The following is a 22,315-nucleotide window of genomic DNA, read 5'->3' on the forward strand; positions in this document are numbered from 1 at the left end:
AATTTCCCTGCATAGTGGGAACTTTTTTGCTGATTATACTACTGTACTTTAACTTAAGTTGAATACATGATTGTTGCTCTTAATGGAGTCTTTGCACATTGTGGAAATACTAATTTAACTAAAGTGAAGAATGTCAATACTTTTCACCGCTGCTAAACTGGGAACTTGATGTCGCTTCTATTCGTTATATTTCTATAAACGTACTACACACACCGCACGGCGTCGGTGTGCACGCACGTATTCTCTCGCTCTGTATTATTGCTCAGAAACCAGCCACCATGGGGAGTTAAGGGGGCAGTCGACGGGTCATTTTTGTTAATATTTAATATTAGAAAGCTTTCCATATGCTGCATTTTGGAGCACACAGTTCGCGCCAGTATCCCCAATGCATCGGATTACGGGGATCGGGCTTTCAGAGACGGTAGGACGGACACTTTTGTGGAAAACACGGGACGTTAACGTACCTAGCTAAGCTAACAAGCTAACCAAAACTAGCTAACACCAAGCTAGCTGGCGCTGCAGCCAATAGAGTGGAAAACGTGCCCTCGCTTTCTTGTTTTGTTTGATCTTAGATCGGCTGATTTGTTGGCGTTAATCAGTAGGGAAGTTGGCCTTGCTTCTGTACAAGTTGGCTTGACACGAATACATTTACAAAGTACGCTGGTGTTGGAGTGTTTTTGCATGCAGGCCCGTCTTGTGTGGTTGTAGAGTTTGTTTCTGTACCCATCCCCCACCGTCTTTGCAGGCCAAGATGAATGAGATTCCCACTTCAAAGCACTGGCATTGGTGGTGGCATTGCTACAATGCTAGCTAGCTGTCTTAGCTTGTTAACATAAGTTGGTTATTTAGAAAATGATGTCTAGCTACGCTAGCTAAGTGTGAGCTTTGTTTTGACAACTGTTAGCGCCAGCTTTTAAGCTAGCTGTTAAACTAACGACAAAAACTTAATGGTCAACTTAAAGCTTGGAAATTTACGCACGCAACATTCAAATTGTTTGGTCAGACTGGAGTCTTAGTTGCTAGTTGCAAGCAACTGACGGTATTTATAATACTGTAGACTAACAGGTATTGGTTAGCAAGATTAACGTTACATGCCAAGTTAGCATTCTAGCAATATTTTTAGTTTTAGTGTTAAGATTCTCCTCATTCTCAACCACACTTGTTTATATCCTTCTTTATTCTATTTTCATGTATCTGTTCTGCTTATCATCTCATTTTGCTGTTTGCTAATAGTGCTATATATATATATATATATATATATATATATATATATATATATATATATGTATATGTATATGTATATATGTGTGTGTGTAGTCTGACAGAATGAAGGGAGTGAGAGATGAGTCAGTCACCTGACAGCTTATCTTAGTGGTAATGTTTTTTTTCCCTTTGTATCAACTCCCACTGCTACAACTAACCACTTTTCTTGTTTCCATCGTAGGGTGAATTGTTTGCCAGCAAAATCATTGCTAGAGGGGAAGATCTGACCTCTGCCTTGTGCAATCAGAGACATGAGTGTTGTCAGAGAATTACATGGAATTGGGTACAGGGGCGGTGGTGGGGTTGTGGCCTCTATGAGCGGCCCTACCCACTTTACCGAGGATGCTCCGCGACCCCCAGTTCCTGGTGAGGAGGGATCTGATGTGGTCCCCCCAGTCCAGTCAGCCAACACCCGTCCAAACACCTTTTCCCAAACCCTTGGCTATCCCACGTCATCCTCATCATCAAAAATGGGGGATCCATCAAATTACACACCCTCCTCATCGTCTGCGACCCCACGGCGCCCGGATCTGGACTTGGGGTATGAACCTGAGGGCTCGGCTTCACCAACGCCACCTTACCTGAAGTGGGCAGAGTCGCTTCATTCTCTCCTTGACGACCAGGAAGGCATCCAGCTGTTCCGAAACTTCCTGTGCCAGGAAGGGTGTGCAGACCTTCTCGACTTCTGGTTTGCCTGCTCGGGGTTCAGGAAAACCAGCCAGGAGAAGAGGGCAAAACTGGCAAAGGCCATCTACAGGAAGTACATTGTAGACGGAAGTGGGATTGTCTCCAGGCAAATCAAAGCAGCCACCAAGAGCTTCATCAGAGACTGTGTGGGAAGGCCGCATCCAGACCCTGCCATGTTTGAACAGGTAATTAAAACACTGATTTAAAGTTTAATGTAAATATTCCTAATAACAGCAATGCATGTTGGATTACACAGGCAAGCGGAAATTGTTATGGATTTCTCACAGGCTGTATTTTGTCCATCTCAGCACTTTCAAATGGTCAGGTTCAGCCAGAACTGTTAGGCTGTTGGGGTATTGTATGCAAAACTAATGCAAAACAGAATTGCTTTGCAGTCTGGCAGGATACAGCAAGGAAATGTATGACACCAAAAAGAAACCGCAATTGGCTTTGATGGCTGAGAACCTTATCTTTTTTTTTTTCTCACAACTTTTCTCACTTCTCTTCAGTACACGATTGAGGGACAAGTGTTTTTGGCCTACGTCTATGAAGCCATCCTAGTTCAGTTGTATGTCAATGTTTACTTCTAGATTGACGAACTTGACAGCCACGTCTGCCACGTCTGCCTCCATCACTACTGGTGTAGCGGGCCTTTGAACAGGCCAGAAATTGTAGAGAATCTATTTGTCTATGAACATGCCAAATTGCATTTCATTTTTAGTATAGAGAGTATGTTTGTGTTTGTATTAATTTTTTATGGAAGATTATTCACATTGATGGGAAGATTCATCATATTTGCAGTCAGAATGAATGCTGCGCAACAGTTACTGGCTCAAGGCTTTTGATGGAACTGTCAGCAACATTTAGTACTACTCCACTGAAGAGACTTTTTAGTGGGCAGGACCTGTGGCCGAGGAACTATAACTGGGTCTGGGTTCCTGCAGTTAAAATGCAGTTATAGTACTTGAGTACCTCAAAAGGTTTGTGGGTTCCCGAATATGTTTTTGTGGCCGTAAAGGGCTGTTGCAGCCTTGCAGCAAAATTGAAATAATATTTTAAAAATATGTGACCAAGAGAGGATGCAACTATAGTTCCACACTTGTCACTGCCAAAGCACAGACTTGTATGTTAACTTGTTTTTTTTCTGCTTTAGTAAGTAAACCAGAACAAAAGACCAAATCAAGTTGAGGTTTAGTTTCCGGTTAGTATTTCGCTCACTCGCCCATCTGTTCCCCTTGATCTCTTTCATTCTTTCTGTCTTCATTGCTCTTTTTTTGATGCAATATTGCTCTACTATGTGTGTTACCAGACCACACACATAAGAGACTGCTATCACAGGTCTTGTTAACAGAGACTTGAGTCTCGTACTGTAGTTCCTTACACATCACCACTAAACAACAAAATTACACAGAATAAGATTATATAATTACCATGAACCAAATGAGGCCAGTTTCACTTTTCTCTGCAGCCAACCTTTTCCAGCACACTCTCTTGCTTTTCTATTGCTTTATATATATATATATATAGTTGTATATAGTTGTATATTCTGTGAGTCAGTTAAATGTTGTTTAAGCACCCATAAATTACATTTCAAACCTGGTTAGGAGGACTATCAAAGGGATTAACACACCTCTCTGTGTCAGTCTGGATTAAGTGTGAATAGCTAGGTAGTCCCTCAGTTGCATAAATGTGGGTTTACCCTGTGTCATTGTGTTGATCTGCAGTGGGTAATAGTTTGCTTTAAAACCCCTATAGTGATCATTGGGCCTATAACTAACAATGTGTTTGTTTAAATCGATTAGTTTTTTGGTCTATAAAATGTCAGAAAATGTAATTGTTAAATCAGACAAGATGATGTGTGATTGACTACGAACTCTGTTTGCTGGTCAGTTAGTGTAATCACCGTAGGGCATCAGTATAAATGCTCTTGAGATGAATATTTGTCTTCAGTGAGTTTTATTGCCACTTCACGCACTATGCACCATTTACACTCTCAGACAAGAAGTACATTTATACAGTGCTGGCAAATAACATGGTAAACAACATCAGAACTAATAAGAATAACATTCATTATAGCTTATGTATTTATGTGCATGAACAGAACACAGGGCTTTACTGGGCAGCACCCTCTCAGCTTGTACACCTGCTTATTCAGTAAGCATATGCAATGGATGGCACACTACTGCAGTAACTTGTTACAAACGCCCTTTAGCTGCACAGCATTACTACACATTGCATGTAATGTAGGTTAGTTGTCACAGCTTAATTACCATCGCCATATACACATTAGCTTATAGCTTACCCATTACATGCAGAGCTAAAACCGCTAACTAACATGAAAACGAAATATGTACTGCTAACATTGCAACAAGGTAGCAACGTAGACTCATGTCTGCAAACGGAAGGGACATTGGCTTTCCAATGGACGCACACAGGCTCTTACTCCCGAACTATGCAGTGTGATTTTTAACTCAACTACAACAACACTTCGCTTATAGTCCCCACCGCTCCGAAGCAACTGAAAGTAATACAACTGCCGTCTACTATGGAGATTGATTGACAGGCTAACAGAGGTAAACAGTAGGCAGGACTTAGCAGATGATAAAGCAGAATACAAAACTAAAGTACTTAAGCAATATAAACTGAGGTAGAACATGTACAGTAAAGATATGAGATCTTCAGAGTAATAGAATGGCCTCAAGTGTCTTGTTTTGTCCTTAACTTAAATGATAATCGGTTTACTTATATAGAGGAGCGAAGAAACCAGAAAATATTCACATTTTGAAGCTGGAATCAAATAATTTAGACTTTTTTAAATTATTACTCAAACCGATTCATCAATTGTCAAAGTAATTGCCGATTCATTTAATAGTTAACAACTAATCGATTAATCTTTGCACCTCTAGAGATAATAGTCACCTGTGTTCACATTTATTTTCAAAATCTAAGCAGTGTTAAAATTGTGTTTAAGCCTAAATGGAGAGAAAAGTAGCGAGCCAAGAGCTAGGTCAAAACCTTTCAGACCATAACCATTGGCTTCAGTCTGAAAAGAGTATGTGTCATCGATGAGTTGGACTTAATGAAGTGATACATGAAGGTAACTTCTTTAGGCATCATTAAGTTCTGTACAAGCTCTGAGTCCCGATATCTGACCGCTGTTTGTTTGTTCCAGGCCCAGACAGAGATCCAGGGCATGATGGAGGAGAACACCTACCCTTTGTTTCTTAAGTCGGATCTGTACCTGGAGTACACGCGGACAGGAGGAGAGAGCCCCAAGCCTAACCCCAGTGATCAGAGCCCTTCATCGGGGCCAGCCAAGCCTGTGCCTGGGTACTTACCCACACTCGCTGAAGATGAGGAGTGGAGGTGAGACGATGCACCACTAATGTCTTGTATTGCACAGGATCCATGCCTGTCATGGATCAACTCAACAATAAATGTAGGGCTCCAGACATTTTGCGAAAATGCTGCATAGTAATAGCTGATAAGGAGTTAAGGCCTTTACACACCGGGGGCGTGACGAATAAAGACACGAAAATGCGAAATAATCACATGCAAATATTTCTCACCCAAACTATACATACCGGCAGCGTGGTGAATTTGCTGCAATTTTCGATAAAAGTTTCTGATATTCGCGCCAACTCATCTACCACTACGCTGCTGGAGAGAGGGAGAAATTAATGGGAGATACGTGTGAGAGGATGAGAGAGAGAGATTGGAGCTAAGACCACTTCTTTGAGAAAAAAAAATACATATAGGCTGCTAAATAAATAACTATTATCCTCATAAAACAAATAGTGCTTGTGTGTTTTGAGTGTCGTGAGTTCCTCTCTCTCTCTCTCTCTCTCTCTGGCTCCCTCATCACTCAATATTTCCCACACCCACTGGTAGATGGTTAGATACAGTACTCCCCTTTCCATGGAAGTTTAATCACCTTCGATATGATTGCTGTTTCAGTGTTAACAAAAAAAGATAGAGGAGGGAGAGCCAATAATACAGTACATTGACAATAATAATACTTTCTTTACATTTCTGAATATGCAATTATAATAATTTTTTTATTTGATAGAGCACCTTTTACAGACATTCACAAAGTGCTTCAAACAAACATTTGTTAAAATACAGTAGGATTCAAAACAGAAAATAAACAAGCAAAAACAAATAAAATACCAATGAAGGTAAAAGATTAAAAGACTAAAAAGACCCAAAATTACAAACATGAGACAAAAGCGAGTTGAAACAAGTGTGTCTTCAGCTGCTTTCTAAAAGCGTCAACCAAGACTGCAGAGCGTAAGTTAATACGAAGGGCGTTCAACAGTCGGAGCTACTACTTTAAAGGAACGGTCACCTTTAGTTTTCAAACAAGTGCGTGGGACCACCAGTAGTCCTTGGTTAGAAGACCTGAGTGACCTGTTAGTAGTGTACGGATGGAGCAGGTCAGAGATATAAACAGGCGCCTGACCATGCAATGCTTTATGTATTTGTAAGAACAAGAACTTTAAATTGGATTCTGAACTTGATCGGAAGCCAATGTAACAAGGATAAAACGGGAGTAATGTGTGACATTCTGGTGGACCTGGTCAACAGCCTTACAGCAGAGTTCTGGACCAGTTGTAGACGGTCCTGGGATGACTTGCTGAGACAGATGAAAACGGAGTTGCAGTAATCAAGCCGGGATGATATAAAACCATGAATGATCATCTTAAGTTCACATTGCGAAACCACAGCTCTAATTTAGCCATGTTTCTCAGTTGAAAGAAATGTGCGGGTTAGTGATTTGATATGTTGGTCAAGAAACATATTATGATCAAATATGACCCCAAAAGCTGAACACCCTTGGAGGCTGTAGTATCTGGAGCAACAATAAGGACTTCGGTCTTATCTAAGCTGCAAGAAGTTGTTCGCCATCCAGTCCTTAATGGAAGACAAACATTTGAGCAGTACTGACACTTCGTAAGTCTCTTCCGGGTTAAAAGAAACGTACAGCTGGATGTCATCATCATAGAAATGATAACTGATATCTCCAAATTGCCTAATTATGTAGCCTAGGGGAAGCATATACAACGTAAATCAAATCGGACCTAACACAGAGCCCTGAGGCATCCCACAAGAATGGGCAGCAGAGAAATAAGGACCAAGTGACACAGAAAAACTTCTATCTGAAAGATAAGCAGAGAACCAGTCCAGGGCGCTCCCTGAGATACCAACCCAGTGCTTAAGTCTTTCAAGCAAGATGGTGTGATCCACAGTATCGAAAGCTGTTGATTATAGAGAGCACACAAGTACTCACAGACCCATGGACATTTTTAAATAAGGAAGTTGGTATAACATCTACCGATCTACCGGGCTTGAGGAAGATTTCATGCTGCTCACCAAGTCAGTGAGTTCTTGCCGTGAAATAGGAGCAAAACGATTCAAAATTGATGGCCGATTGGAATGAACAGAACATGCAGAAGAGATGATGCTATTCCTGACATCTCTGATCTTCTTTTCAAAGAAAAATAGAAAGTCACTGCATTCCCACTGGCACTTCAGGAGGAGCAGGATTGACAATGTTGTTGATGGTGTCAAAAAGGATTTTGGGGTTACGCTTACTGGAAGAAATAAGGTTAGAAAAGTAAGATGTCCTCGCCTCCTTAACCATATTATATTCAGATAATAGTTCTTTGTGATAGATCCGGTGAACATGAAGCTTGGTGGTCCACTGTCGTTCAGCCCTCCGTCATTCACGCCGAAAACAGCGAGTGGAGTCATTTAACCGTGGGGATGAGTTGACAGAGGGAACAAGTCACATTTTACTTGGAGCCACTTTATCCAAAACTGATGAGCAATATGTGTTGAAGGAGTGGACCAGACAATTAATGTCGGCATTAGAAGACGACACTGCACTTTGGTCAAAAGCTGCAGAAAACCTTTCAGCTGAGAAGCGAATTAAGATGCGAGAACAGCTTATACGTTTACTGGGCCGTAAATCTAAATTAAAAGACAGGCTGAATAAAATGCAGTCATGGTCAGTAACATGCAGCTCCTCAGAGAAAATAGAGTCAAGATTAAGAAGTGTAAGGACCAGACACATGTTGGATAAAATTAAAAGACTCAGTGACATTTAGGAAAATCTGCAGCAAAGGTGCAAGAAATGTCATCGACGTGAATATCACCAACCATAACCACTTTTTCCAACCCAGTAATAGAGGACAAAAGATCACTGAATTCAAACATAAAAGAACTGTTTGAACCAGGGGGCCGGTAAATTAAAACACAATAAAATGGATTTGAACTACCAACTTTGGTCACCTGTAGTTCAAATGAGGAAAAAAAACCCCCAATGGTTACTGTCGACTTTGAAAGCAGTTTTTATACACAACCGCGAGACCTCCACCCCGGCCCGAGGTCCTGGGAGTACTGATAAAACAACAGTCTGGTGGACAAAGTTCAGTTAGAGTTCCGAATTCCAGGAACAAGAAATCAAGGCATTTGTCATTAAATAAATCATTCAGGATATAAGTGAGCACACCCGGTAGACAGTCGGACTGGATATGAATTCCTAACTACGTAGAAAAGGTTGTCGGTTAAAATACGTGAGCCAAGGCCATTGGGGTGTATGCCATCACCACGGAAGAAGGCTGGGCATTTCCAGAAGAGGTTAAAATTGTCAATGAAAGCTATGTTACAGGCTGTTGTTTAAACACCTTTCAATTAAAATGTGACTGTGAACTAAAATAAGACAGCAGATTGTAGTTTCTGTATTTATTACCAAAGCATTTATCAGTAATACAGTTAAAATGGGAAAAATTGCGTTGCAGTTCGATTTTAAATTTTCTGCTGTACCCCTAAACTTTTCAGTTAGGGGCGACAGTGCTCCTAGTAAAAATGTTACTCTGGAGCCCTGAAATTTCACTGCGTTACGAAGTTGCTTAGTGAAACACTAACAAAATGTCAAAATATTTTTAATAAATGTTTCTTATGTTTGACTAACAGATCTAATTTAATTTGATCTCAGGTGTGGAGGAGGAGTAGTGCGGGAGGAGGAGGAAGAGAAAGATGAGGATTGCAGCGACACACCAGCTGGTAGGCTGACTCAAAGCCTGCTGATGCAGACGGCACCGCAGAGAGCCTCAACCAACAGGAGGAGGCCGGACAGCAGGGAGTACAGGTGTGTGTGGGTCTCAACGTTCTTAAGTTTATACAGAAGAATCTGATTGATTGTATAATTTCCTTTCACAATGTGTAAAACATTTTTTTTAAATCAGTATTGATCATTTACAAGGTAATTTAGCCAACATTGATAATGATGAATATTTTCATTTTTAATACCACCTTGTCTAGTGTAAATAGTTTACCCATTTTACTGTAATAGTGAATTTTGATGCAAACGTAGCAGTCTTAAAACACCTTTTCCTATACATACTATGTAAAAAAAAGAACAATAGGAAATTCTTTACTTAAACCCTTTTTTATCAACTTAAACAGTGGTTAGGTTGTTACACCTATTTTGATTATTAATTAATTAAATGTCTGGTTTTCTGTATAGACTCACTTGTTCTTTAAATTGTGTTTAAAATGACCGATATCATCTGAATATTGAAGTAACATAACAAACCAAACCTGCTGAGTTAGAAGACTCCAAACATGACAAGTCTTGAGACGTGTCCAGCTGACCCTTGCCTGCGTGTGCATGAATCAACATTTGAATGTGAGCTCACTACATTGTAATCTCTCCGCTCGTCCTCAGGCCGTGGAGGGAGCCGGTAAACCCATACTACGCAAACATGGGCTACGCTCGCGCTCCAGCAACCAGTGCCAATGACAGTGAGCAACAGAGCATGTCGAGCGATGCAGACACACTGTCACTGACCGACAGCAGTGTGTAAGTACACGCAGATGCACCCAGAATTACTGCATACCCGTGACAACACTTTTCGCACTGAATTAGCTGTTCAGATCTGTGTTTAATTGTGGTTTATCTGTGTATTTGTGTGCAGAGATGGTATTCCTCCATACAGATATCGGAAGCAGCATCGCAAAGAGATGCATGAAAGTGCCAAAGCCAATGGACGTGTTCCCCTACCTCATATACCTGTGAGTTATACAGACACTACTCCCTTACCCTCATGTCAGCATTCATAGTTGTATTCATGTAGTGTAACGGTAGCATGAACCCTGGTGACCCAATTCAGATATTAGTGGGGAATTGTTTATCAGCATGGCTATTGCAGCTTTAATTATTACTGTAGCAGTACATGTTTCATGTATTTCTCTTCACAGTATCCTACTCCTATTTGTGCTATGAAATGGTTATTACTGTTTTTCTTAACCTTAATTTGTTAATAATTTGCACGTTCATTTTCTAAAATGACATCTAAATTTGAGCTGCAGATGTGTATAGGAATTTGTGGCATGTAATTGTTGTGTTTGTGTCTATATACAGCGCACGTACCGCATGCCAAAGGACATCCACGTAGAGCCTGAGAGGTTTGCAGCGGAGCTCATCAGCAGGCTGGAGACGGTTCTCAGAGAGAGAGAGGCCCAGGAAAGACTCGAAGAGAGGCTGAAGAGAGTACGACTGGTAAGTCTGTGTGTCTGTGTGTTCCTCGTGATGTGATTCAGACACTGTGAGTGGAGCTGTAATTCATCCCATTGTTGATGTTGTTTCCTCAAGAATACTTGAATTATGGGCACCTGGGTAGCTCACCTGGTAGAGCAGGCGCCCATATGTAGAGGTTTGACGCAGCAGCCGCAGGTTCACCTCTTTGTTGCATGTCATTCCCCTTCTCTCTCCCCTTTTCATGTCTTCAGCTGTCCTATATAAATAAAGGCCTAAAATGCCCAAAAAAATTATCTTAATAAAAAATAAAAGTACTTGACTTTTGAGTGAAAATCATAATGAATTGAGAATATTTACCGTTTATCTTTTTTATTAATGATAAACTGTGTGGTTCTGTCGGCAAATTGGCTCAAAGGAGAGGTACCAATGGGGCGCTAGGAATTTAGAACTGAACTATGGCCAGGATGCACTCTTTTATTTCTTCGATGGTGTGGAAATTTGATGTTTTCACATCATTAAGACAGGTGTGTTAAAAAAGCAGGAACCACTAGCAGATGACAAAAAAAACATTCGTCATATTCATCATATCACTCCCTCCTTAAAGTCCAATATGCGGCGTAAAGTGCTGGAAAATTCTGATTTGGGTACAGATTTTCACATTTGCATATAGTGTCACCTTACATCAAGCTGTATACACTGAGAACAAAAGCTAAATGTGGTTATGTTTTAGATTCGACTTTATTGTCCACCTTAGTGGAAATTTGTCTTTGGCTTCTCCAAAATATTCGTCAGCTCTAAATGTTATATGTTTATAGTCATTTGTGCAAACATTTTAATAATGAATTCTGTCAAAATAATTCGGGGTGTGCAAAAATATCGATTCCCATTTGTATTGTGATTCAAGCTCTACCGATTTTTTTTATTTTTTTTTTTAATTATTTTTTTTATTTTTTTTATTTTATTGTATGTTTACTGCAGTCACATGGGAGAGTAACTACATTTACATTCTGTGAATTGTTTTTTTAATCGAGAATCGTTTTTGAATCAGAAAAGCCTAAAAATCTAATCGTGACATTTTCTGAATCGTGCACCCCTAAAAAATAACGTATGCTGCTGTTTGTTGTTTTTTCCTCCCTGGGGGAAAACACTTGTGAATTTGGTTAAATTCTGTTGAAATTTTAAATCTGACAGGTTTAACTATAGGCTTAGTCGACTAATCGGTCGTTTTGGTCTTAGTCAACTAAGATTTCTTTAGTCGATTAGTCATGTTGTATGCTTTTTTCATGCTGAATGACTTATTTCCAAGAAATGTACGAGCACATCTCTGGTAAACACAAAAATTAAAGTGGTGCTTTTGCATGACTCTTTGCGGAGAAACTCAGATTTACAGATCTGTCGATTAAATCAACTAATCGATTAGTCGATACAATTGAATGAGTGTTAGTCGACTAAGAATTTCTTCAATCGAGCACAGCCCTAGTCCAGTTAGATGTAAAATATTTTTCTCCTTCTCCCAACAGGAAGAAGAGGGTGACGATGCTGACATCTCCGTGACAACCTCCATGTCTTCTCATAGTATACCACTCCCCCTCCCCTCGTTGTTTCCACCTCACTACGGCGCCCGTTATTCAGAGACCACTGCTAACACAGCAACAGTCGCCACTTACGGCGGCCTGGTTGCCATGGAGGATTCCCATGACGACGACCCGGAATCTATTTTGGATGAGCATGTACAGCGCGTGATGAAAACGCCAGGCTGCCAGTCACCAGGGGCAACCAACAGCACCTTAGGCGGAGGCGGTCGGCACACTCCTCCCAAATCATCGCGTTCACCTGACGGGGGGATCGGCCCGCCTCACTGCCCGCCACACCGAGTGGGTGGCCACAGTCAGCCTCCTGCTGGGGTCAAAGGTAAGAAGCTGTGGAGGGAAAGGAGAGGGGGTGAGAGATCGGAGAGACTTAACTCCGAAACACACTTGCAGCATATGATTATCCACCTGTTATTTTCTATGTAAATAGGGCTGCACAATTAATCGCAGGGGGGCGCAATATTTTTTTAATGGCAAAATGTGTGTCAACCCATTCTCAACTAAGTATTTTGGTGGTGCAGAGATGTCCTGGCCTACAAATCCTATCTAAAATCTTGGTTTGGGACAGATCCTCGCAAAAATCACACAATAATTTAAATTTCTTTTAATTGAGAATAATGATACAAAAATTATAATTCCCTCCAATACCGTGAATCGTATCGCAATCGTAATATCAGTTGAAAATAATCGCAATAAGATATTTTCCTCATATCGTGCAGCCCTTTATGTAAACCAACCAGGCATATCAGTGCTGGTGAACAGACCTCTGTTCTCTGCATTGATGCTAAAACAATGTTTTTTTAAGAGACTTGTTCCTATGATTGGCACATCTTTCCTATTGTAACTTAACTCCTTCTCATGTCAGACATTATCTTCTGTAGTCCTATAGCTGCCACAGTAAAATCTATAGGTTTCTTATGTGAACAAATCCCATGAAAAGACAAACCAACAATGTATTATTCCATTTTTATTTTCCGACTTTCAGTTGGACAATGGTGCTTGTTGGGGACTATTTTCAGCAGCGGATGAATACACATTTGTTGCTCTGGTGAATGTTTACTACAGCAGGACAGCCTTAATAGTAGTATCAATTCAGTGCTTGATTGTGGAGATGATTTGTTGCCCAAAGTATAGTAAAAGACCTGGACAAGCCACAGTCCTGGCTTTACAAAGATTATATTAAAACCACTTCCTGGGGAGCCGTCGCTGGAGAGATTGGCTCTTCAGGTGTAGAATCATGTGCAATAACACAAAAAAAGAGTCCTGCATCTTATATACAGTGAGGAAAATAAGTATTTGAACACCCTGCTATTTTGCAAGTTCTCCCACTTAGAAATCATGGAGGGGTCTGAAATTGTCATCGTAGGTGCATGTCCACTGTGAGAGACATAATCTAAAAAAAAAAAATCCAGAAATCACAATGTATGATTTTTTAACTATTTATTTACATGATACAGCTGCAAATAAGTATTTGAACACCTGAGAAAATCAATGTTAATATTTGGTACAGTAGCCTTTGTTTGCAATTACAGAGGTCAAACATTTCCTGTAGTTTTTCACCAGGTTTGCACACACTGCAGGAGGGATTTTGGCCCACTCCTCCACACAGATCTTCTCTAGATCAGTCAGGTTTCTGGGCTGTCACTGAGAAACACGGAGTTTGAGCTCCCTCCAAAGATTCTCTATTGGGTTTAGGTCTGGAGACTGGCTAGGCCACGCCAGAACCTTGATATGCTTCTTACAGAGCCACTCCTTGGTTATCCTGGCTGTGTGCTTCGGGTCATTGTCATGTTGGAAGACCCAGCCTCGACCCATCTTCAATGCTCTAACTGAGGGAAGGAGGTTGTTCCCCAAAATCTCGCAACACATGGCCCCGGTCATCCTCTCCTTAACACAGTGCAGTCGCCCTGTCCCATGTGCAGAAAAACACCCCCAAAGCATGATGCTACCACCCCCATGCTTCACAGTAGGGATGGTGTTCTTGGGATGGTACTCATCATTCTTCTTCCTCCAAACACAGTTAGTGGAATTATGACCAAAAAGTTCTATTTTGGTCTCATCTGACCACATGACTTTCTCCCATGACTCCTCTGGATCATCCAAATGGTCATTGGCAAACTTAAGACGGGCCTTGACATGTGCTGGTTTAAGCAGGGGAACCTTCCGTGCCATGCAGGATTTCAAACCATGACGTCTTAGTGTATTACCAACAGTAACCTTGGAAACGGTGGTCCCAGCTCTTTTCAGGTCATTGACCAGCTCCTCCCGTGTAGTTCTGGGCTGATTTCTCACCTTTCTTAGGATCATTGAGACCCCACGAGGTGAGATCTTGCATGGAGCCCCAGTCCGAGGGAGATTGACAGTCATGTTTAGCTTCTTCCATTTTCTAATGATTGCTCCAACAGTGGACCTTTTTTCACCAAGCTGCTTGGCAATTTCCCCGTAGCCCTTTCCAGCCTTGTGGAGGTGTACAATTTTGTCTCTAGTGTCTTTGGACAGCTCTTTGGTCTTGGCCATGTTAGTAGTTGGATTCTTACTGATTGTATGGGGTGGACAGGTGTCTTTATGCAGCTAACGACCTCAAACAGGTGCATCGAATTTAGGATAATAAATGGAGTGGAGGTGGACATTTTAAAGGTAGACTAACAGGTCTTTGAGGGTCCGAATTCTAGCTGATAGACAGGTGTTCAAATACTTATTTGCAGCTGTATCATACAAATAAATAGTTAAAAAATCATACATTGTGATTCTGGATTTTTTTTTTTTAGATTATGTCTCTCACAGTGGACATGCACCTACGATGACAATTTCAGACCCCTCCATGATTTCTAAGTGGGAGAACTTGCAAAATAGCAGGGTGTTCAAATACTTATTTTCCTCACTGTATTTAGTTGGTGTTCTTTATATTATGCTTCAAATGCAGTGTGCAAAATAATTTTTTTTACATGCCATCGCAGGGGTCAAATTAAGCTGCAGCAGTGGTGTGTTTTGGTGTGTGATGTATTGAAGAGAGGCTAGTATGTCACCAATAAGTCTCTCTGTGATGTCTGTCTCAGGTATGCATCACCACAAGCCGCTGTATCACCACAGAGGAAGAGAAGGGCAGGAGGAGGCGGGTTCTAGGCCTCAGGCCAACCTCGTGTGGAACGGAGACCCGGCCAGCCAGTATGCAGGGAGAAGTCGTAACTATGCCGACGGGGCTGGAGCCAGCATGCTTGACGGCATGGGTTACAGGTAGGCTGGCGTGGTTAAATGGGCTGACATTTGCTAGGTGTACAGCAAACTGTATGTGCTGTTTAAATTCAGATAACTTCAACTGTTTGTGTTAACTGTTCGTTCTGCAGTAGTAAAGGCAGCACGTTGTCACGACGAAGTTGTAAGAAGACACCAGAGACGTCAGGCAAAGGTGATGAGAGTGGGCGTGGCATGGAGGGCCAGGTACCACTGGAGGATCTGGAGAGAAACCAGAAGATCCTGCAGTGGATGATGGAAGGAGACAGACAAAGGAAGACCTCTCATGGGTGAGCAATATTACATGTATTACTCATGATTATTATACAAAAATGTAATTTCTCATTATTAAAATTTTAAGATCATTTTTGAAATTAAGAATCGAATTCATATTTGTAATTTATTTATATATATATATATATATATAGCCTATATATATTATTTTTAGTGTTGTAATGATTTACCAGTTCAAACTGATGTGCCAGGCGTAAGATTTTCAAGCGGCTTACAGTATCAGGCTAAAGGTAGCCGTAAACATGCAGAACAATAGAGGCTTGACTAGATCAGTAAAGCCCGACATGTATCGTCACCAAATTAACATTGAATAAACCATCGATTTTGTGGCGCTTGACAACACTGACATATCACCTTTTTAAGTTGATAGAGCCAACTTTTTAGCAAATAGTTGCCTATTTACACATCCAGCAAACCCATAAGCAACATTGGCATTCATTTGGAGTCATGATTGTGTCCACCTGAAGTATATACGCCAAGTATTTACTCTCCTTTTAGCCCTCTTTTGGTCCTCCAACTCCTAAAGGAAATATCTGGCTCTTTACCTGCTAAATGATTCACTATGTTCACCAGCTAGACGCTAACTTTCTGTGTTTGCCGTTTGGTACAGGACAGGTAGTGTACAGTGGGTCATAGATAGAGCTGGGCAATATATCGATATTATATTATGATATCGTGATATGAGAATAGATATCGTCTTAGATTTTGGAGATCGTAATATGGCATAAGTGTTGTCTTTTCCTGGTTTTAAAGGCTGCATTACAGTAAAGTGATGTCATTTCCTGAACTTACCAGACTGTTCTAGCTGTTCTATTATTTGCCTTTAACCACTTAATCATTATATCCACATTACTGATGATTATTTATAAAAAATCTCATTGTGTAAATATTTTGTGAAAGCACCAGTAGTCAACACTATAATATCGTTGCGGTATCGATATCGAGGTATTTGGTCAAAAATATCGTGATATTGGATTTTCTCCATATCGCCCAGCCCTAGTCATAGTACATTATACTATGAGAGTGTTACGAGTGAAAACAATAACAGTTAAGGGGGCCAAAAGGGGGATTGAGTGGAATCCCATTAATCCAGCTGCATAGAGAATTGTTCTAGATGATGTTTTTTGGACTGTTTCTAGAGCTGTACATTGGCATCAATCTCAATAGGGGGGTAACACTTTAATTTGCCTATTTTTACTCCTTTTGACATTCATCCTCTCTCCCTCCCCGTTGTTTTTTTTTTAAGTGGCAGCACCAGTAGCTCTAGGAGGACGGGAACAAGCTGCGAGTCGCCGCGTCCAACATCTGTGGAGCGACCTGGAGCCGTGCACCCCTGGGTCTCTGCACAGCTGCGTAACAACCCCTCTTCAGTGTCACCCGCCATCCCCGGCTCATCGTCCACCCAGGTCAAGCCCTCGCACCCGTTCATCCAGGACCCAGCTATGCCCCCCAACCCGGCTCCCAACCCCCTCACCCAGCTAGAGGAGGCTAGGAGGAGACTGGAGGAGGAGAGGAGGAGGAACGCACTACAGCAGGCCAAGCAGAGGTAGGTGTCGAACCTAATTTTATTTGCTTTTCCCAAAATATCTCATATTTGCCTCAGAGGGCTTTAAACGGTGTCTGTGTTTTAAATGTATTCTTGTTTTAGTGTTTTGACATGGATCTTTCCCTCTCCCAGGCATAAGTCTGGTAAGCGCCAAGTGTGTGAGAACATGACTGTGGCTTACTACTTTTGTGGAGAGCCAATCCCATACAGAACATCAGTCAAAGGCCGTGTGGTGACTTTGGGCCAGTTCAAGGAGCTGCTTACCAAAAAGGGCCATTACAGGTGAGATCATGCATATAGTTTAATATTTATAGTTTGGGTGAGGATTTCACATTTTTAAAGGAACCATTTTTGTCACTGTTTGACTTCGAAATAATGGAGCGTGTCTTTTGTTTTTGCGTGCAGGTTCTATTTTAAGAAAGTGAGCGACGAGTTTGACTGCGGTGTAGTGTTCGAAGAGGTTCGTGACGATGACGCCATCTTGCCTATCTTTGAGGAAAAGATCATCGGGAAGGTGGAGAAGGTTGACTGAAATTTGGAAACAGGAAGATGACACAGAATTGGAAAACAAAAACATAATTTTGAGAAAAGGAGATAGGAAGAGAACATTGGGGTTGGATAGAAATTCAGCTGTGAGGAAATGAATGAAAGAAAGTAGAAAGATGGAAGGAGCAATGTGTGACAGAAGGGAGATTGCGCTGCATGGTAGAAGCTCGAGTATTAAGGAGGTGGTTATTTGTATGGACTATCTGGATGTTCGGCGTCACGCCTGCATCAAACCCACATAAAGCGAAGAAGCTTGGCCAGATGACACAGTAGCGCAGATGAGGAGCATAAATTATTTCACCTGTCTTGTCTCCACTGTGGATATTCGAGGAGCGCTGTTCAAATCTGACGTTTGACCAGTCTTCCACTTTCACTGTGATGGATGGAAAAGGGTGCGGGGGCTGCTGGAAGGAGAGAGGAGAAAGTAGTCTTCCACTTCTGCTCTGGAGGAGTCTGTCCTCCGCAGACCATTACGATGCTGCTACATTACCACGGAAACTCTTCAATCGGTGCTCAGGACAGTAAAGAAAGCAGTTTTGTTCCATTCGGGAGTCTCGCTGCCTTTTGCTGTCTCTGTCTCATCAGCTGGTGACAAGGGGAGAAGACAGAGGATTTTGGGGAGTGGAACTTTGGCCTGCTTCTCCTCTCGTTGAATTCATAGCCTCAAAACAGAAACTTTGTCACCCTTGATTCCTAGATGTCATGTAGTGATCTCTCACATCAACATGTTCAGACAACAGTTCTCTACATAACTTGTTTACCAAAGCTACATATTTTTGATAAGACAAGTATCCTAGCTACTTGTTTCATTTTATTTGAATTGTGTATGTACAAGGCAGGTACTATTACTTATTAATGCAGCCTAATTTCGTTATATCTCAACTTAATGGTGTATTATTGTGTATGTTTTGAAGCTTGTTCATTAGTCATTTCAGGGCAGCCATTTTGTTTGTTCCCCCCCTCTTCTATAATACCTAACATAACCCTACACCTCACTTCTGTACTGTTTACCTGTGAGTGGGTAGTTCTGTTCTTCTGCACAATGGATTTTAATTCTAGGCTTTTCTTCCACTCACAAATTCTCATGAAATAGAGCAGCGCACACTAATGGTGTGCCATCTCAGACCACAATATCTGTTGTTTTTAACAGGTCACACTGTCACCTCATATGCGTCATTTTGTTCTGCTATACTGTGTACTCTGAACTAAGTAGGTGCCTGCCTGCCTGCCTGCCTGCCTGGCCAGTGCCATTACTATCTAGAATGCTTATTCTGAAGCGTGTTGGTGAGTGGGAAAGCCTGTGTCATGTACGCCTGAACTCAGCCAAAGAGCATATCATGTGTCCCGTATGCCTACACGCGTGTCTGTGCAGTCCCAAGTCCACGAGCATCAAATGTATTTTTTCATCATGAGCAGAAGGGAATCTTCTTCCTTTTGCAGATCACAATCTTCAGACATTGCAGCAGAGTTTACAGTCTGCATCTTATCTTGGAACAGTTGGACATTTGGGGATTTGTTTCCTTTTTTGCCGATTTGGGTGAGAAAGTTGATAAAACTCTGTCTGTACGGCAAATACAAAGCTGCAACTAGCAATTGGTTAGCTTAGCATAAAGACTGGAAAGGGGAAGCAGTTAGCTTGGCTTTTGTACGGATTAAACAAAAGAGCACTACAACTAGTGAATATTTTTATGATTGATTAATATGCCAATCACAGATGTCTAAAAATGTATTGTTTTGGCTGACCCACAGTTTAAATCGTACAGATATTCGGTTTACTATTACGAAAAAGCAGCAAAATCTGCGGGATTTAGAAACGAACTAGAGAATGTTTGGCATTTCTGCTTGAAAAATGATTTTAATCGATTACCAAATTTTTTTATTTTTTTATACGCAATTAATTTAGTTTTCAGCTCTAAAACAAACTAGAGATAACGTGTTGATAATGTGTTAACTAGTTGAACTGTAAAGGTGCTGGTAGGTGTGTTTTGTTCCCATTGGACAGAGCCAGGCTAGCTGTTTCCTGCTATTTCCTGTCCATATGCTAAGCTAAGCTGACTGGCTGCAGGCTCTGGCTTCATATTTAACACACAAACATGAGAATGGTATGTCTAACCCTCAGCAGGAAATAAATGAGAAATAAGTGTATTTTCCCCAATGTCAAACTATTCGGTCAAACTTCTCACATCAGTACAGTACTGCAGCAAGGCCTTGAGGCCAGAATATCATAAATCACTGTGCAGACAATGCACTGATCACACACCAGCTATGTAAGCTGAATGCAATTTGACGTTTTTAACTTTTCCCTTTTTATGCCCTCAAAGGAAATCTCTTTATTGGTCCTGTCATCATGCCGGTCTTCAGTAATGATCTCAAACTGTTGGCCTGATTTGAGTGTTTTGTGTTATCTATGCTGGTAGTTAATTGAATGTTTTCTTCAAACAAAGAGGTCCTATCGTACGTCTTGCAGGAATGTCAAATACAACTTGTCCTGGGTTTCTGCCCAGTAAGGGAAACGTAGGATCAGAAAACATATTTGTCCTCACTTCAACCCATTATGCCTTCAATATAAAATTTTAAATTTAGATATGTATTTGTTTATAAAAAAAAAATGTAATTTTAATAATCACCAAGCATGCTCTTTATAAGGAATCTTTTCCTGATGAGTTGAATTATCTATTTCGTTTTAATGTTTATGCGCGAACTGCTATGGCCCTCTGATATATTTTGTTTTGTTAGAACGCCCAGGGACAGTTGAATGACAACATTTGTTAGGAGTTATTTCTTGTGATTATGATTCGATGGACAAAACAACTGCGTCTGTTGTGTAGTCAGTTTGTGTGAAACACAGTGCCTTTTTCATGTTATCTTTCGAAATATCTTTATTGAACCAATCCATTCTTTTAATAAAGTTTTTATTTTTCAGTCAGTCCTGTTGTACTTTAGCTGCGATCCTGCTTGCTCACTTCTGTTCTGATAGATCCTCTGCTGTAAATATGTACATTATCATTTCATATGTGTCTTCAGACCTGCACCACATGTCCATGGTGTTTCTGTTTTTCAAAGGTAAACGCCAAGATGTCACTGTGCTGGTTCCACTTGTACATTTCTTTTAAAAAGGTACTTCATAATAAAGATGTTGAATAAATCCTTCCTCTCTTTAATTGTTCCGCCATCATTCTTTGTGTTTACCTCATTGTGCTCGTTCACATACTTTACTACTCTGACTATAAATTAAGACGATGCCCCCTGGCATTTTAAACACTATAGGCCTATGTCTTTTTCACAGAGATATTTTGACTTGTCATAGTAGGGAAAGCACAGTAGTTACTAACATTTAATGAAGGCACTGGTCTAGTTAAAGGTGCTGTAGGTAGGATTGCGAAGATCCAGGACTTAGCCAAAGAATTTGAACATCGACAACTTCTCAGTCCCTCCCCCCTTTCTGCTAAAGCTCAAACCACCCTCCCCCCACAAGGGAGAATGAATGGATGTGCATGCATGAACAGTGATTGACACACAGTTAGACACCCCCCTTGGCTCTGATTGGTGCATCTGTATAGGGAGAAGTGGGTTTTTGCAAATCACACTACAGGCTGTAGGTGGTGCCAGAGGAGCCGGACTTCTTTTTTTTTAATTACCTGCTTCATGTAGTTCTACTGGAACATAGGGTCAGTTTCAGCAAATATGACAGAAAGTTAGTTTTATAAGTCTTACCTACTGCATCTTTAAGTTTGCCAGTGAACCAGCATGTACAACACCACGTACCTTAAACTGAAGCAGCTAAATGGAATTCAGCAATCATTCATTTTATTATTTACACCTGTGCTTTTCCTACTGTGACAAGTGAAAAGGGCCTATTTTTTCATTGTGGTGTTGGAGGAAGTCATTTCCACCAATCTATAATTATTGTACTAAAGTATTTCCATTGTGTGCTACATTCTACTTTACTTCATTACAATTCAGAAATAAAAGTTGATGACTTGAGTTGATACTTGTCTACTACATTTAATTGACAGCTGCAGTTACGTTGCAGATAAAGATTACCTAAAACAAACTTATTTGTCAAAATTAGTTTAATTATAGTTTGAACTGCTCAGAAAAAAGTAGTAACCCTAAAAACAATTACCAAGTAATATTGGTGTAGTTGGATATTGTAGGAATGTAATTACTCAACAATTTCAGAGTAATTGCTGAAATCATGTACAGGCAGTGATGGAAGAAGTATTCAAATAACTTAAAAGTAAAAGTAGCAATACCACACTATATAAATACTCTATTACAAGTAACGGTCCTGCATTCAAAAATTTACTTAAGTAAAAGTACAGGATTTTTACCAACAACATTTGTTTAAAATATCAGTATATTATATTATTGATTATAATGAATTAATGGGTAAGTTGTACTTACATGTTTTATCTAATTTGAACTTCTTCATATATTGTTGGTGAGTTTAATTTATAACAATGTATGACAAATCATGTAAAATCTAAATCTGAAAAGTGTATAGAACAGCTGTAAAATCAATGTAGTAGAGCAAATAGTACTTCCCAATGAAAGGTAGTGGAGTAGAATAAGCTGAAAATGGATATACTCAAGTAAAGTACAAGTACTTCA

At 40.6% G+C, this 22,315-nt stretch overlaps 1 protein-coding gene across 1 annotated transcript; it reads left to right on the top strand.

The window, feature by feature from the left end:
- Window positions 1-223: 223 nt before the first annotated feature.
- Window positions 224-20,862, top strand: LOC116042628 (axin-1-like). The gene is made up of 13 exons (XM_031288903.2): window positions 224-421; window positions 1,445-2,135; window positions 5,123-5,316; window positions 8,951-9,103; window positions 9,683-9,817; window positions 9,933-10,029; window positions 10,379-10,516; window positions 12,016-12,406; window positions 15,141-15,318; window positions 15,429-15,605; window positions 16,856-17,155; window positions 17,288-17,437; window positions 17,561-20,862. The coding sequence occupies exons 2-13, from the start codon at window positions 1,515-1,517 to the stop codon at window positions 17,685-17,687; spliced, it is 2,661 nt and encodes an 886-aa protein (XP_031144763.1). The 5' UTR covers window positions 224-421; window positions 1,445-1,514; the 3' UTR covers window positions 17,688-20,862.
- The last annotated feature ends 1,453 nt before the right edge of the window (window positions 20,863-22,315 follow it).

This window comes from Sander lucioperca, chromosome 4, assembly GCF_008315115.2.
Source record: "Sander lucioperca isolate FBNREF2018 chromosome 4, SLUC_FBN_1.2, whole genome shotgun sequence".
In the NCBI taxonomy this organism is placed as follows: Eukaryota; Metazoa; Chordata; class Actinopteri; order Perciformes; family Percidae; genus Sander; species Sander lucioperca.

Excerpts from the sequence above, each read along its gene's own strand:
- LOC116042628 (XM_031288903.2), top strand. The coding sequence starts at position 1,515 with ATGAGTGTTGTCAGAGAATTACATGGAATTGGGTACAGGGGCGGTGGT. Across the intron at positions 9,104-9,682 it reads CCGGACAGCAGGGAGTACAG|GCCGTGGAGGGAGCCGGTAA; the intron begins GTGTGTGTGGGT and ends GCTCGTCCTCAG. Across the intron at positions 10,517-12,015 it reads GGCTGAAGAGAGTACGACTG|GAAGAAGAGGGTGACGATGC; the intron begins GTAAGTCTGTGT and ends TTCTCCCAACAG.